This window comes from Pseudopodoces humilis, chromosome 6 (genome assembly GCF_049639895.1).
Source record: "Pseudopodoces humilis isolate 2021_Gansu_Grassland_sample_001 chromosome 6, ASM4963989v1, whole genome shotgun sequence".
NCBI lineage: Eukaryota > Metazoa > Chordata > Aves > Passeriformes > Paridae > Pseudopodoces > Pseudopodoces humilis.
This window is the reverse complement of record NC_142205.1, coordinates 23048872-23062942: the sequence shown is the minus strand read 5'-3', so window position 1 is coordinate 23062942 and position 14071 is coordinate 23048872. Positions and strand designations below refer to the sequence as shown.

General features: G+C 44.3%; 1 protein-coding gene across 6 annotated transcripts in view; it reads left to right on the top strand.

Moving 5' to 3' along the window:
• Nucleotides 1-12931, top strand: part of RBM47 (RNA binding motif protein 47) — a 76722-nt gene extending 63791 nt beyond the window's left edge. For 5 of the 6 annotated variants that reach the window (XM_014263212.2, XM_005517758.3, XM_014263211.2 and 2 more), the window contains 4 exons: nucleotides 3181-4340; nucleotides 5803-6009; nucleotides 9542-9744; nucleotides 10145-12931. In XM_014263212.2, the coding sequence (XP_014118687.1) occupies nucleotides 3212-4340; nucleotides 5803-6009; nucleotides 9542-9744; nucleotides 10145-10390 (1785 nt within the window). In that variant the 5' untranslated portion in view covers nucleotides 3181-3211 and the 3' untranslated portion in view covers nucleotides 10391-12931. The remainder of the gene's footprint in view (nucleotides 1-3180; nucleotides 4341-5802; nucleotides 6010-9541; nucleotides 9745-10144) is intronic. The other variant, XM_088056547.1, reaches the window with a different exon arrangement.
• Nucleotides 12932-14071: the final 1140 nt, after the last annotated feature.

The following is a 14071-nucleotide window of genomic DNA, read 5'->3' as shown; positions in this document are numbered from 1 at the left end:
TTTCATGAACAGGGTGAAGTGAAATTTGAATGGTTCCAGTGAAACATATGTCTGAGAGTTCACCTGTGCAAGGAAAAGTCCTTGGAACAGAGATGCTGAACTGAGGGGCTCATAAGCCTCTCTCCTGATAGGCTGGCAGATGTTAGCATCCATCTAACATGATGTTGAACAACCAAGCAGGATTTACCTTTTCCTAAAAAGAAACCAAGGACTTGTTTCAGTCCTCATAATGAGTCATTTAAAACTTAGCTGTCACCAAAACACAAGCTTTCTTGTCAAAAACAATTTTTGTCTGTCTCTCTTTTTTGAATCTGTGTTATCAAGATCAGGGGTACCTGCCTCCTCAGAGTCTAGAAACCAAGCACTTCTATTTCACAAGACACTGCATTTTAATGGAGATTAAATTTTTTGCCTTTTCTAGCATGAACCTCACATACCGGGTGCTAGAGATCAGCTTGGCTTTGTTAAGGCCCCTAGACCCATAGTACCAGCCGTGCTTTGTGTAGGTCTGCAACACATGGTAGCAAGTTTTCATGTCCGGGTTACTGTTGACTTAAAAATGCACAAGCAGGTTTGAACACTTTGGAAACTGGTATTTTCAGAAACTGTTTTCTTCAGAGGGATTGCATTTCAGTCAGAAAAGGATTAGATTGTGTTGTTAGCTCACTTTGAAAGGCAGTAACAGCAGGATAGAAGCTCTCAGACCAGACAGCCTGTGCATTTTCCCATCAAGCTACAGATGATCACTGATGATAAATGTTCAGGTAACTGATACCTGTGCTTAGTCAAGGTGTTGATTGTATAACGTGGCAATGAACAAGTTGTTAATTGTGTATTTAGTTACAACAATTAGGGCTATATGGGCTCTGTAACTTTCTTAGGTAGTATCTACTTATGAAACCCAGCTCTGTGTAGCTTCCCAGGAAGAAAAAAAAGCCCAAACCACATTTGATCATGAATCTTGATTCCAAATAAATTACATAGGGATAAATACATTTTAGCTTCACAAGGAATTTTTAATTATGCACCATCACAAATGGTCTACAGCAGTGTCTGCAGCAAAGATGATCAGCAGCAGCTTCATGCACAGCTTGCAGTATGAGAAATCATGCTGCTGGTGAAATGCAAAGTGCTGGAGAGCATGCAATCTCCTGCATGGCAACTGAATTACCAGCTGGTTTCCAGGGGTCAGGGTTGATTCTGTTTCATCTCCCCTCACTCCACAAACCCAGTGATCATCTGTAGCTTTCCAGCCCCAGACACAGAGCCCTGCAGATAACAGAGATAGAGACACTTATTTTGTAAGTTGACTTAAAACAGGTGGTTTGAATGGAATTGCTAATTTTTAAACTTTGCCAAACTTGGGGTGATAAGTACTTGACTTGCCAACAGATGGTCCATGTAAAGAATTATTATTTCCCACCAAGTGCTTGTATAACTAGCTTTGCTTTTATTCCAAAAAAGGTGAAGTTACACTTCCAGGAGCAAATTGTCAAGTGAAAAATGAAGTTGTTTTACTCTGCCTTAATTTTCTTAATTATTTCAAATAATTCCCAGGAATAAAATTAAAATCTCTGACTGTTAAAGGGTAATATTTGAATCTGAGAGAAGCATGTATCAATAGCAGTTCAAGAAGCTATCAATGACAGACCTGGCTTCAGAGGAATTGTGTTTACTAAAGTATTATCTGAGCATCAGCATCACAATTACTGCCCTCCACTTTCTTTATCCTCATCTTCTCCTCTGCTCTCCGTATTTTTAAATAAAAATGGCTCAGAAGCATCAGCATGCAACACTTATGGCCCAAAAACACATGCAGGATCAGGTCTTACTGCAGACCAAAGCTCAGAGGTCCAGTTTCCCCATCCCAAATGCATTTAGGAGATGAACCAGGCTCAGTAGTGTTTGCGCTGGCTCATGCATAGATATCACTGGTTATAGACCAGCACAATTCCAGGAAGCTCAGGAGCTTTACTGAAAAAAAGTTTGAGTTGCTGAGGTTGCTAGGATTTAAATGGATTTTGTGAACCATACAAATCAGATCTAAGTGCCTAAAATTTTTACCAATTTTTTTGTGGACTTGGGCTTCCTGTACTGGTGAAAGATCTTCCTGGTGGTAATCAATGTAGTGGCCCTATCATTCAGATGAAGAGTATATATTTAAGTCTTTATGGGACAGAGAAAAACCTCTGTCTTACTGAATAAGACAACTATATAGAAAAAATAAATCTCTCTGAAGCTTCATCATTTTTTTCAAAAAAATATATATAACCCTGTCAAACCCACATATTGTGAGCCTTTCATATGGTGGTTTGAAGTGTCCTACAAGGGTCAGTGTATTTTGACAGGTCCATCAACAGACTAGTGATGAATGCAAATCATGGCAAATAAATCAGTGAAGGAAAGACTGATGGAATTGTAAAACACAATGGGGAGGAGCCAATTGTGTAACATTCAATAGGTGGGATCTACTCAAAAGGCAGTTGGGATATGGCTGAATGCAAGGTTATGTTATTCAGGAGTAATAAACATAAGTCATGCCTGTTACATGGGACATAACCAGAGCAAGTGGTGCTTCTATAAAGGATTTGAGGTTAGAATTGGAAAAAAACCCCACACAACTCCACGTGACTTGCTAGTGGGAAGGTGTGAAGAAGCAGGCTTTGGCAAGACAGAGATATTGGGAGAAGGGGGGCTGATCTTCATCCCTGTTTATAGCTAAGATGAAAAAGGCTGAAGCTCTGTCCAAAGACCAACAAACAAGAATTTTAGATGAAAAAATTACTAATTGTGAGCTCAGCCTGCAAGTTTTATTCAAAAGATAGAGTTGTGTCCTGCTTAAATGACTTAAATCACTACAAGACATAAGCAGAGGTATTGAAAGGCTCTTTAGTTTATCTAATCCTATCTGGAAGCAAAAGCCAGACAAATTCTCATGAGAAATTCTCATTCATCTCATGATGGAATGGTTAGCAAACAAGCCATACAGCATTCAGGATATGCTATGCCTGCAGTATCACTGTTCAGGTTGGCATGGCTTTTTCCTCTGTTCTTCTGCAGCCTTAGTCCCAGTTTGAAAAACAAACTTGCAGAAGAACTACAGGAAAATGAAAGAGAGAGGTGGAATTCTGATGGTAGCTAATAGCTTTTAACGAGTGTTCTCCTTCTTCATTTGCCCAGGTTTTATCAAGCTGTGAATGAGTTTGACACCATGACGGCTGAGGATTCCACTGCAAGGATGAGCAATGACTCCACTAATGTGGCCACCACAAAAGTCCCTGAAGGTGTTGCTGGTGCGCCCAACGAGGCAGCCCTGCTGGCCCTCATGGCCCGCACTGGATACAGTATGATCCAGGAGAACGGGCAGCGCAAGTATGGAGGCCCTCCTCCTGGCTGGGAGGGCCTGCACCCTCCTCGTGGCTGCGAAGTCTTTGTGGGCAAAATCCCCCGCGATGTCTACGAAGATGAGCTCGTCCCCGTCTTCGAGTCTGTCGGCCGCATCTATGAAATGCGCTTGATGATGGACTTTGATGGGAAGAACCGTGGCTACGCCTTCGTGATGTACACACAGAAGCATGAGGCGAAGCGTGCTGTCAGGGAGCTGAACAACTATGAAATCCGCCCTGGCAGGCTGCTGGGTGTGTGCTGCAGTGTGGATAACTGCCGGCTCTTCATCGGAGGCATTCCCAAGATGAAGAAGAGAGAGGAGATCCTGGAAGAGATTGCCAAGGTGACAGAAGGCGTGCTAGATGTCATCGTTTATGCCAGTGCTGCAGACAAAATGAAGAACAGAGGCTTTGCTTTTGTGGAGTATGAGAGCCATCGAGCAGCAGCCATGGCTAGGAGAAAACTCATGCCAGGAAGGATCCAACTATGGGGACATCAAATTGCCGTTGACTGGGCAGAACCAGAGATCGATGTGGATGAAGATGTCATGGAGACTGTTAAAATCCTATATGTGAGGAATTTAATGATTGAGACCACAGAAGACACCATTAAAAAGGTGTTTGGTCAATTTAACCCTGGCTGTGTAGAGAGAGTGAAAAAAATACGTGATTACGCCTTTGTGCACTTTACAACCAGGGAAGATGCCATTCATGCCATGAACAACCTTAATGGTGTTGAACTAGAAGGCTCATGCCTGGAGGTTACTTTGGCCAAGCCGGTAGACAAGGAGCAATACACTCGCTACCAGAAAGCAGCAAAAGGAGGGGCTGCAGCAACCTCCGAAGTAACTCAGCAACCTAACTATGTTTACTCTTGTGATCCATACACACTAGCGTACTATGGATATCCATACAATGCCTTGATTGGGCCCAACAGAGATTACTTTGTGAAAGGTTAGTAAGCACAATTAGGGGATGTGATGGGCAGGTTTGATCTTAGGCTGATGTGAGAGGTCTGCCTCAACCAAAGGACAGCTAGTGCCATGCAATTTTTTCTCAATACTCTTTTATAGGCTTTTTGGTCATATTTTTGTTTGGACTTACTTTAGTCTATGACTACACAAAGTGTATTTATCTATAAATAATTGCTAATGTACAAGATAGTATGAAAGAGGTATAAAATATATGGTTAACAATAGGTGAAAACCAAGCATGGGATGGGGAACAGAGGGATCTGGGTTTATGAGCGTTGTACTAAGTCTGAGCAAGTCTAAGGATTCCAGCTTCTGATGTTTCCTTTCAAAGAGCTAGATTCTATGACAGAGTGCTCTGGAGGCATGGGTATGGTGACCTATCCGAAGGGAGGGAGGTAGGGAAAGCCTTAGTTAGGAACTCTCTCGGTGTCATTTCACTTCCGCATTAAAATCACAGTAATGCTGTCCTTCATAAAGTCATTTGACAACTACAAGTAGAAGGAAGCACATGAGTGAAAAATAATTCTTTTATTGTATACCTTAATTAATTATCGGTTACTGTCATTAAAAATTAACCAAAAATCAGATTTTCATAAAAAACCCTTACATCTAAAATTGGTATTATAATTACAATTATCCTGTACTTACAGGAATTAGTTTTCTGAAATTTGATGTGTATTTCCATAGAAGAAGCAATTTAGCATATTCTTAAAGCACCCACATAAACCAAGACATATTTTTAACCCTAGTTGCTCAAGAATTTCAGCTTCTTCTCAATTTCCAGATTTGTAATTGGAATGAACTATGACAGAGTTGAGTAAGAGTCTAAATATTCAATAAGATCATCATAAAGTACATCAATACGGCAGTGTTCAAAGTACTGTCATAATACTTGTAGAGTCACTAAGATGAATAAAGGCAATATTTTTGGAAATGGGTTATATGCAGCTAATAAAATAGCAGAGAAAACAATTAAACAACATAAGTAAAAATATATGAAGTGGTGGGACAAAGTTGGTTAAAGGGCAGGCATGATGTTGTGCCATCTTGGCAGGGTCCCACCGCAGCCAGTTGACAAGTTGGGTCTCCTCTGGAGGACAGCTGAAAACAGAAGTTGTTCTTAATGCACAGAAATCACCCTGAGGATCCCCTTGCTCTCTGCTGACTGCATTGAACATGTAACACTTGCCACAAGAGTTCCATCAATATAAATGAGCAGTTAATATATGCTCACAAACATCAAAAGCTAAACAAGCATAAGTTTACTGGATGCTTCTTAGGCACTTCTGTTTTCCTAACTAGAGCCACTAAGACTCAATCACGCTGACTTCAGCAGCCACATTTCTAAGCACAAGCCTCCGGATTTCAGCCTGGGGTCACTCGTGCTCCCTATGGGGCTGTCACTCTCCATTATTCACCATCTTCTGTGTTGTTATCATAAGCAGGCAGCATACGAGGCAGAGGGCGAGGTGCAGCTGGCAACAGAGCTCCAGGTCCCAGGGGTTCCTACCTGGGGGGATACTCCGCCGGCCGTGGAATCTACAGCAGGTACCATGAAGGCAAAGGAAAACAGCAAGAGAAAGGATATGAACTGGTTCCCAACTTGGAGTTACCTGCAGTCAATCCAGTGGCCATTAAGCCTGGTGCAGGTTAGTATGTGTAAGGAGGGGAGGAAAGGAGGGGTGGTGGACAGGCCCCCACTCCAAGCCCTGTCTCAAGCAAGTGAGGACCCCTCCAGGGCCAGTCCATGACTGCAGCTGTGGCAATGGGGATGGCCCCAGCATTGGGACTCAGAGCTCCCTTGTGCTGGGTGCCTCCTGGTCCTGGCCAGACTTTCTTCACACAAGACGTGCATAGTGGGATAGGGGACATGAATATCTGGGACCTCTTCAGGCCAGAGAAAAAAGGGCTAAAGTAATGCCCACTCCTCCTGTCCCCTTTTTCATTTGCTTAGGAGGAAGCAGACTTTCCTCTCCTTCTAGTCATGTACACCAGAACATGGTGACTAAGAACAACCTTCCTCTCTTTTAACTTCTTCAATGCTAATTTCACCCTGGGAGATTCCTATCCTAGATTTCCAGCCAGGCTGGAGTCCTCCCCTGTTTAGTCTGTATTTCTCCAGTGGTATGAGGCTGAGAAAAGGATCTGAGGCTTTCCCATTGCAGGAAAGTCCCTGGCTGAGGCAAGCTCCTCCATCTCCATGAGGAATGGGAAAAGAGCAAGGCAGCGAGGGGTCCATCTTTGCAGCAGTGCAGTGCCTACAGGAGTTCTCTCATCTCTGCTGGGCTCTGAGGAGCCAGTCCAAGGGCTGGGGCAGGGATTGGCCCCTTCTGCTGCTTTGTCAGCTGACTACCCAGCCCTTGCCATTCTCAGGTGGACAAGATGAAAGCTGAAGCTCTGCAATTCCTCAAGATCCCACTTGGAAAGATTTTTATTTGAAAAAGTAGCCTGAGGAAGAAGGTCCTTGAAGGTGATGGGGACCAGCCCTCTTGCAGAAGTCCTTCTCTCCATTTCTCTTTCCAAGTAAACTGTAATGGCAGGATGTAAGCATTGCCTAATAATAGAGCTACTGTGGTTTCCCAAAACATGTGTCATTTATGTCAGTGAAAATTACAGCTTGCATCTAATGAAGTCTGTGAAGAGTTCTTCATAATAGCTGGATGAGACAATGTCAGAAGAAGTCTAGAGACAGAGGAAGGTTGTTAAGATTAGAGTCACCACCAGAAAATATTACTCCTGTGTGTGTTTGCAAAGTTACTTTAGGAATTCCAGGTATTACTAAAGGATGCTTGAAAAGTGAGCTTGGAAATGCATTCTTATTAGTGGTGCCTATATTTTATTCTACTGCCAAAAAAAAGCTTGGAGCTCAAGTCATAATGTTTCTACACTTGAGGCATGTTGAGATTCAGGGTTTTTTTATCAGACCTTCCCTTATCATACGGTTCCAGCACAGCCTCTGAGCACAGAAGTACCTGGTCTGTTTTCTGTAGTCAGATCAGCTGATCTAATAAGAGGTACCACATGCAAGACTTACCTCTGTTAAAAAGATACTTTGAAAGCACATTACCAGAACAGAGGAGTAGAAATATACTGACTGCAAAGTTTCCTGCCTACTGCTTAGATCAACCTGAAAGTTCATTTCTTTGCAAATAGTTGGAATACTCCTGGGAGGTCACCCCAATACCCCAGACACCCGCTACTGTTTTTCTGCCAGAAGTTATTGCAGAATGGAGCATGTGAGCCCTTTGCCTTGGTGAGAAACTATCCCAGATATTTAAACCACAGATAAAACTGGTTTGACCTGACCAGGTAGACTTGGTGTAAAAGGAGAACTGGAAAACCTCATGAGTTGGGGGTCTCTGCTTGAGGAAACAGTGGTAGTCCACTGGTGGAGGACATATTTCTGCCTGAAAGACATCTGATCAGCTTCCTTGCTGCAGTCTCCAGGATCAGAGCAAGAGTACTGCTTTCTGTCCTTCCACCATGCATTGCTGCACACTTTAACATTGCAGAGTTTCGTTGCACAGAAAGAAGCCTATTAGGTGTACATATTAGGCTTAATTTCTGGATTAGTGGCTGCACCTCCCATAAGTGCCAACATCACCTCTTAATCCATCATCCATTATTTATTGATTACTTTGTTTTCCTTGTGAATAACCTTACTGCTAAAAATCTTGCAAGCTGAATGCTGAAGTGTGCAATATGAGGCGATGATGGAAATCATAGCATCACAGGATGATTTCCATTGGAAGGGACCTTAAGGGTCATCTAATCCAATGCCCCTGTTATGGGCAGAGATGTCTTAAACAAGATCAGGTTGCTCAAAGGCCCATCCAACCTGAACTTGAACACTTCCAATAATGAGGCACACAAAACTTCTCTGGACAGCCAGTCCAGTGTCTCATCATCTTTGTTACAGAGTATTCCTTTCTTATGCCCAACCCTCCTTCAGTTTAAACTTCAGTTTAAACCTTGTCCTATCCCTACAGGTCTTAACATAAAGTCTTTCTTATAGGCCCCCTTTAAGTACTGAAAAGCTTCAGTAGAGGTCTTTATCCCAGAGGCACCTTTTCTCCAGGCTGGACAACCCCAACTCTCTGACTTAACAGCAGAGGTGCTCCATCTCATTTTACATCCTCTGAACCTGCTTCAACAGATTCACATCCTTCTAATATTGGGGGCCCCAGAACTGGACACAGCACTCCAGGTGGAGTCTCAGCTGAGCAGAATAGAGGGGCAGAATCACTGCCCTCAACCTGCTGGCCTCACTGCTTTTGATACACCCAGGATACAACTGGTTTTTCTGAGCTACAAGTGCACATTGCCAGGCCATGTGCAATGATTGTGATTATTGGGAATGTTCAGCAAAGAACGTTTCTTCCCTAAGCAAGCCATGAAACCCCATTTTGGACCATGTACAAATTCACCATCCTGAACACTATTATTCTGACCAGCGTTCTCCCTTTGTCTGAAAGACCAGGGCTCTAATTATATCATGTTGCCCAATTTTGGTCTGAGGAAGAATTCCCTAAAAAGAAGTTTGGGGTTTTTTTAATGTCATTAAGTAGATTGATCCTGTAGCAGGCAGATGGGATAAAACATATTTAGCCAAGCCAGCCTTGGGAAATGCTGGTAAAAGCTGATATTTCACAGGGTTAGCCAAAGGATGGCATGTAAAGCAGACTGGTTGCTGCCTGCAACTTCTGCAGTACAAACCACAACTTTCTGTCCTGGAGCAGCTTTTCCTATGGCAGCTACATATTCCTTGATGTCAACAGCTGGAGCAGGGACCTCACCGGAACATTACAGACTTACCCCTTGTGTTCAGGCCACACACTTGGCCAGTGGGAAGGACAGTGGTCAGAAGGGGTTGTGTAAATCTGGGTCACAGCTCCCAGTCCCCAGGAGGACTCCGGCCCTAAGACACTCATGGCAGGAGCATGGGGGGACATGCTGGACCAAACAGCACTGAGCCTGTCACTGTGCATCAGCTGTGGTGCTCCCACACATGGGGAGGGCAGAGGTGCCCCAGGTCCCCTGCCTGCACACAAGGCTGCCTCCCCTGAGAAGAGCAGCACAGGATCACTGCTGGAGAGTTGGGGCAGCTGGGAGGGAGAACTCCTTGACAAGAGGCCCTGGAAACTCTCTCCCAATGTATCTGATATGTCTGGTCTCTCCTAGTGGCCATCCCTGCCATTGGTGCCCAGTACTCCATGTTTCAGGCCGCACCACCAGCCAAGATGATGGAAGATGGCAAAATCCACACTGTTGAGCACATCATCAACCCTATAGCTGTCCAGCAGGACCCAGCTAGTGCAGCAGCTGCCGCAGCAGCTGCAGCCGCAGCTGTAATACCAGCTGTCTCAACACCTCCTCCCTTCCAGGTGAGTTCAGCATGGAAGTCCTGCTTCCCATGCTTCCAGCTTCCCATGCTTCCAGCTTCCCATACATCCTGCTATGCTTACCCAGTGTTGGAAGAAAGCCTCTTGCCCTGCTTCCATTCAGGACATGCTCTTGAGGATGTCACAGTGCCCAAGAGCCCTGCAGCTCATCTGACCTGCCTTAGACATCTGCACATTGAGCATTGCTTTCCCCTATATGGGGGACCCAAACTGTGAGGGGGAGAGCTGCCTCCCATGATAGCATAACTCTCAATCAACAAGGCATGGTGCTGCCTACCCTCCCCTTTACCTCCTTCCCTTCTAGGGGCTCTGCCATTCAGGCCATTGAAGTGGGATGTTACAACAAAGTACTTTTTTTGAGGTCTGAACCCTTTCCTTCCAGGGTCGCCCCATCACACCGGTGTACACCATGGCTCCCAATGTGCAGCGGATCCCTGCCGCCGGGATTTACGGGACAAGTTATGTGCCATTTGCAGCGCCTGCTGCGGCCACAGCAACAATAGCCACGCTACAGAAGAACGCTGCCGCTGCCGCCGCCGCCTATGGAGGATACGCTGGCTACCTCCCCCCGGCATTCCCAGCCACCACCATCCAGGTGCCCATCCACGACGTCTACCAGACGTACTGAAACTGTCGGCAGAGGAGGGTGCTGGAGAGACACACACTGAAGGAACACTTTACTATTTATGAAGAAAGAACTGTCTGCGAAAGAGTAAACATTTGGGCTTGGTAAAACAAAGCAGGAAGTGAAGAATGTCATAGAAAAACATGTTTGAAATATTTTCTATGCTTGAAGTTTTCACTAACTTTTTTAGGCTATTTTTAAAAATTTAACATGCCTGTATTCATACATTTCCAAAGGACCTTGGTGCATCCAACCCACCGCTGACATGCATTTATAAGCATTGTAGTGGGATTGCATAGGGTCTTTTTTTTTTTTTTAGCAGTTATATTTTCAATATATTTGTGGTATGAAGGTTATTTTTTAGTAATTTCTGCACTCCAGAGATGTCTATTTTGTAGTGCCTTTAATAATATATCAGCTATATATTAAAAAGCACACCTGAGCAGCTAGGGAAAGTTTTAACAATATATTTTGAAGAGTATATTCAATATTTAAAGAATACATACCTTAGTTTTTTTGTTTTGCTTTGTTTTTTAAGAAGAAAACAACACGTATCTTATTTAAAAATTATACTGGAAAGTGCAATTTGAAAAATGTGCAAGACCTCTGCATTTTTGTGCTGGCATTAATACAATCTTCTCATTCAAAATCACAAGTAACTAATATTGCCTGCTTGGAAGAAAGAGGAAAGAAAAAAAAAGCCTCCTCACACATACCTCTTCGCAGTGTGATTTTCAGGCTTGTTTTTAGCTACAGAAAGGCTCCGAGTTTTCCTTAGCAACTGGATTTTCTATTTATTGAAGCTACTTGTAGTTGGAGCATGTACAGAAACGAGTAGCTGATGTTTTGCGCGAGGTGTCTTGACTTAGATCTTCATCCAGTATAAAGCCAAGGCTTTTTTACAATGCTCTTCATTTTATTTTTTGAAGTATTTGTTGTAGTGACTGAGAACATATGCTGCTGTGGCAAGAGTAGCCACACACTCGCCGAGAGGATGTGCAGCATTACTTACCCATTGCTCCATCATGTTCCATGAGAAATTTCAAAGGTACTAGGGGTGGTAGTGATACTGGAATTAGTGAAACAGGGCTAGCCTCCCTCCCAGCCTCCCTTCCACTCTTAATTCCCTTTCTCCACAACTGGAGTTGTACATGCACATCAGGGGCGGGAGTGATTAGACCCAATGATTTTAAGACATAGAGCTTGTAAATATCTTTTAATATACATTTTTAAAGTCATTTTATGTTGCAAATTTGCATGGTATGTGGTTTGCCACAAAACAAAAACCTTTTATTGCAATGTTATAAAAAAGTTTGTTATATTAAGAAGTAAATATATTATTGCAGTGTTTTGTGGCCTGTTTAAAGGCTTTTGTTTAGTAGTGCAGTGAATGTAAAATAGAGTAAAATGGTAAAAAAATATCTTGCCCTTTGTATGAAGTGCATCAGCTCTGCAAACTGGTGACAAAAGGTGAGAAGCAGGGAGTCAGTAAACAATGTTCCTTTACTTTTTGTGGTATAAGTACATACCAAAGGGGTTTCACATTGGCCATATTTTGACAACTTAACCACTTCCAGACCGCATCAAGCTCAGTTAAGTGACCTTTTTAATACACTTCTTTTGCTTGCCTCAAAATTGAGCGGTTGTATTTCAGGTGCTCTTGCTCAGACAAGCTGAGCTCCCCTTGACTCTGTTGACCCATTAGCAAAAGCACTGCGAAGTTACCCATTAGGTTGGACTCTGTCCCTCCACACCCTTCCCAGGAAAATTTTATTGTCTGTACCTGCACATCTGAAAGCACACCCAGACCTCAGCCCCAAGGTCCTGCCCCTGTGTAGGGAGAGACAGGAGGAGATCTGGGCAAAGCCTGAGGGGCAAGCCCCCAGCCAGAGTCCAGCACTGCCTCGTCCAGTCCTCCAGTCTAAGGCCTTACATAGCTCAACACTGAATGCCACCGTGGGTCCTTGGGCCATGCACAAACACCTCTGGGGCCAGGAAAAGGCAGTCTGGCAGTCAGGGCCTCTGCTGGCCCACTTCCAGCCCCACAGTCATGGCTGACCCTCAGGTGATGGCTCCCTTCCCACTAATCCTCTCCCTGCCAACAGGACAAGGGACCTGCCACTCACAAAGAAGGGCAGGAAGAGAAAGGAGCCAATGAGGGAAAACCATGAGGTGCCCCAGCCCCCCAGGGTAGTAGCCCCCCAGGAATGGAGACAGGACCCAGGCATGCAGGCAGCCAGACCATGCATGCCTCCTGCCCATCCCTGTCCTGCTTCTAAACCATTTCATGTACACTACTACTGAGGTAAGTCTAATAACTTGAAATGTGAACATCTTTAGGTTAAGAACAAACTATTCTAAGAAAAAAAAAGTATATATTAAAAAAACAAAACTAGTGTGCCTTATTCTCAAAAGAGCTGATATTTTAGATATTTTATTGTATCTCTCTTCTCTGTATTGTCAGAAGTCTCTGAGTTTATTTAGTTCTTGCTCCATTTACGGTACATTTCTAGGATGTAGTGAATAAAGCATTCTTTAAAAACAGAGACTGTTACTTCATTGCAACATCCCACTCTGCCAAGGCTGTGCTCCCCTCCGAGCTGGGAAGAGGGTGTTTGGGGCAGGAGGGGAGCAGGGCACTGCAGCCAGCATCCCTGCAGCCTCCTGCAGGGAGTGAAGATGAACTGTCCCACTGACTCCTCTGTCCCACCACCCGCAGAGGACAGTGACTTTCCCAGGACGCATATTGGGCATCTCTCCTTTCTTCCAGCATCCTCTGAACAACCTAAATCTCTTTTTGCATGCAGTTTAGAATCAGTGCTTCGATGTGGATGGAGCTGGAGCTAACATCCCTCTGTGCTTTCCATTTGCCCTGTGCACAAATTCCTGTATCTCTGTGGTATGTCCTCACTGCCAGGCAGAAGCACTGGGAACTGGTTCATCCTCTTCATTTCAGCACGCTCCATTCTTCAATCACACAGAAAGCTAAGCTGCACCTCATTTGAAGTGCTCGAGACTCCATGGCTGTTTCCTTAGTGTAAGTACACCTGGAGAAAATTTTCTGCTGCTGCATGTAGAAAAGAGCAGTCTGAGGAGTAGTTCTGGCTTAACCAGAAGGGTCCCAGTTGCTGGAAGATATCAAATCTGACAATTATGGAAACTGTCAGGAGTGACCCACTTAGCTGGTGAGGAAAAGGCTGTGGAAGCTGTCTAACTTTGTTTTAGTAAAGCCTTTGACACTGTCTGTCATAATACTCTCCTGTTGAAACTGGCTTCCCATGGCATGAAGGAGCATACCATTCACTGGGTAAAGAACTGTCTGAATAGCCAAGCCCAGACTTACATCCATGAATGGAGTTACATCCAGCTGACAACCAGTCAAGAGCAGTGATCTCTGGGGCTCAGTATTGGGGCAGTCCTGTTAAATGTTTTAGTTGATTACCTGAACAAGGGGATTGAGTGCCCCTCAGCCAGGTGACAGATGACACCAAGCTGGGTGGGAGTGTTGATCTGCTGGTGGGCAGGAAGGCTCTGCAGAGGGATCTGGACAGGCTGGATCAATGGGCCAAGGCCCATGCCATGAGGTTCATCAAGGCTGCACTTGGGTCACAACAAGCCCATGCAGTGCTGGAGGCTTGCAGCAGAGAGGTTGGAAAGCTGCCCAGTGGAAAAGGACCTGGGGGT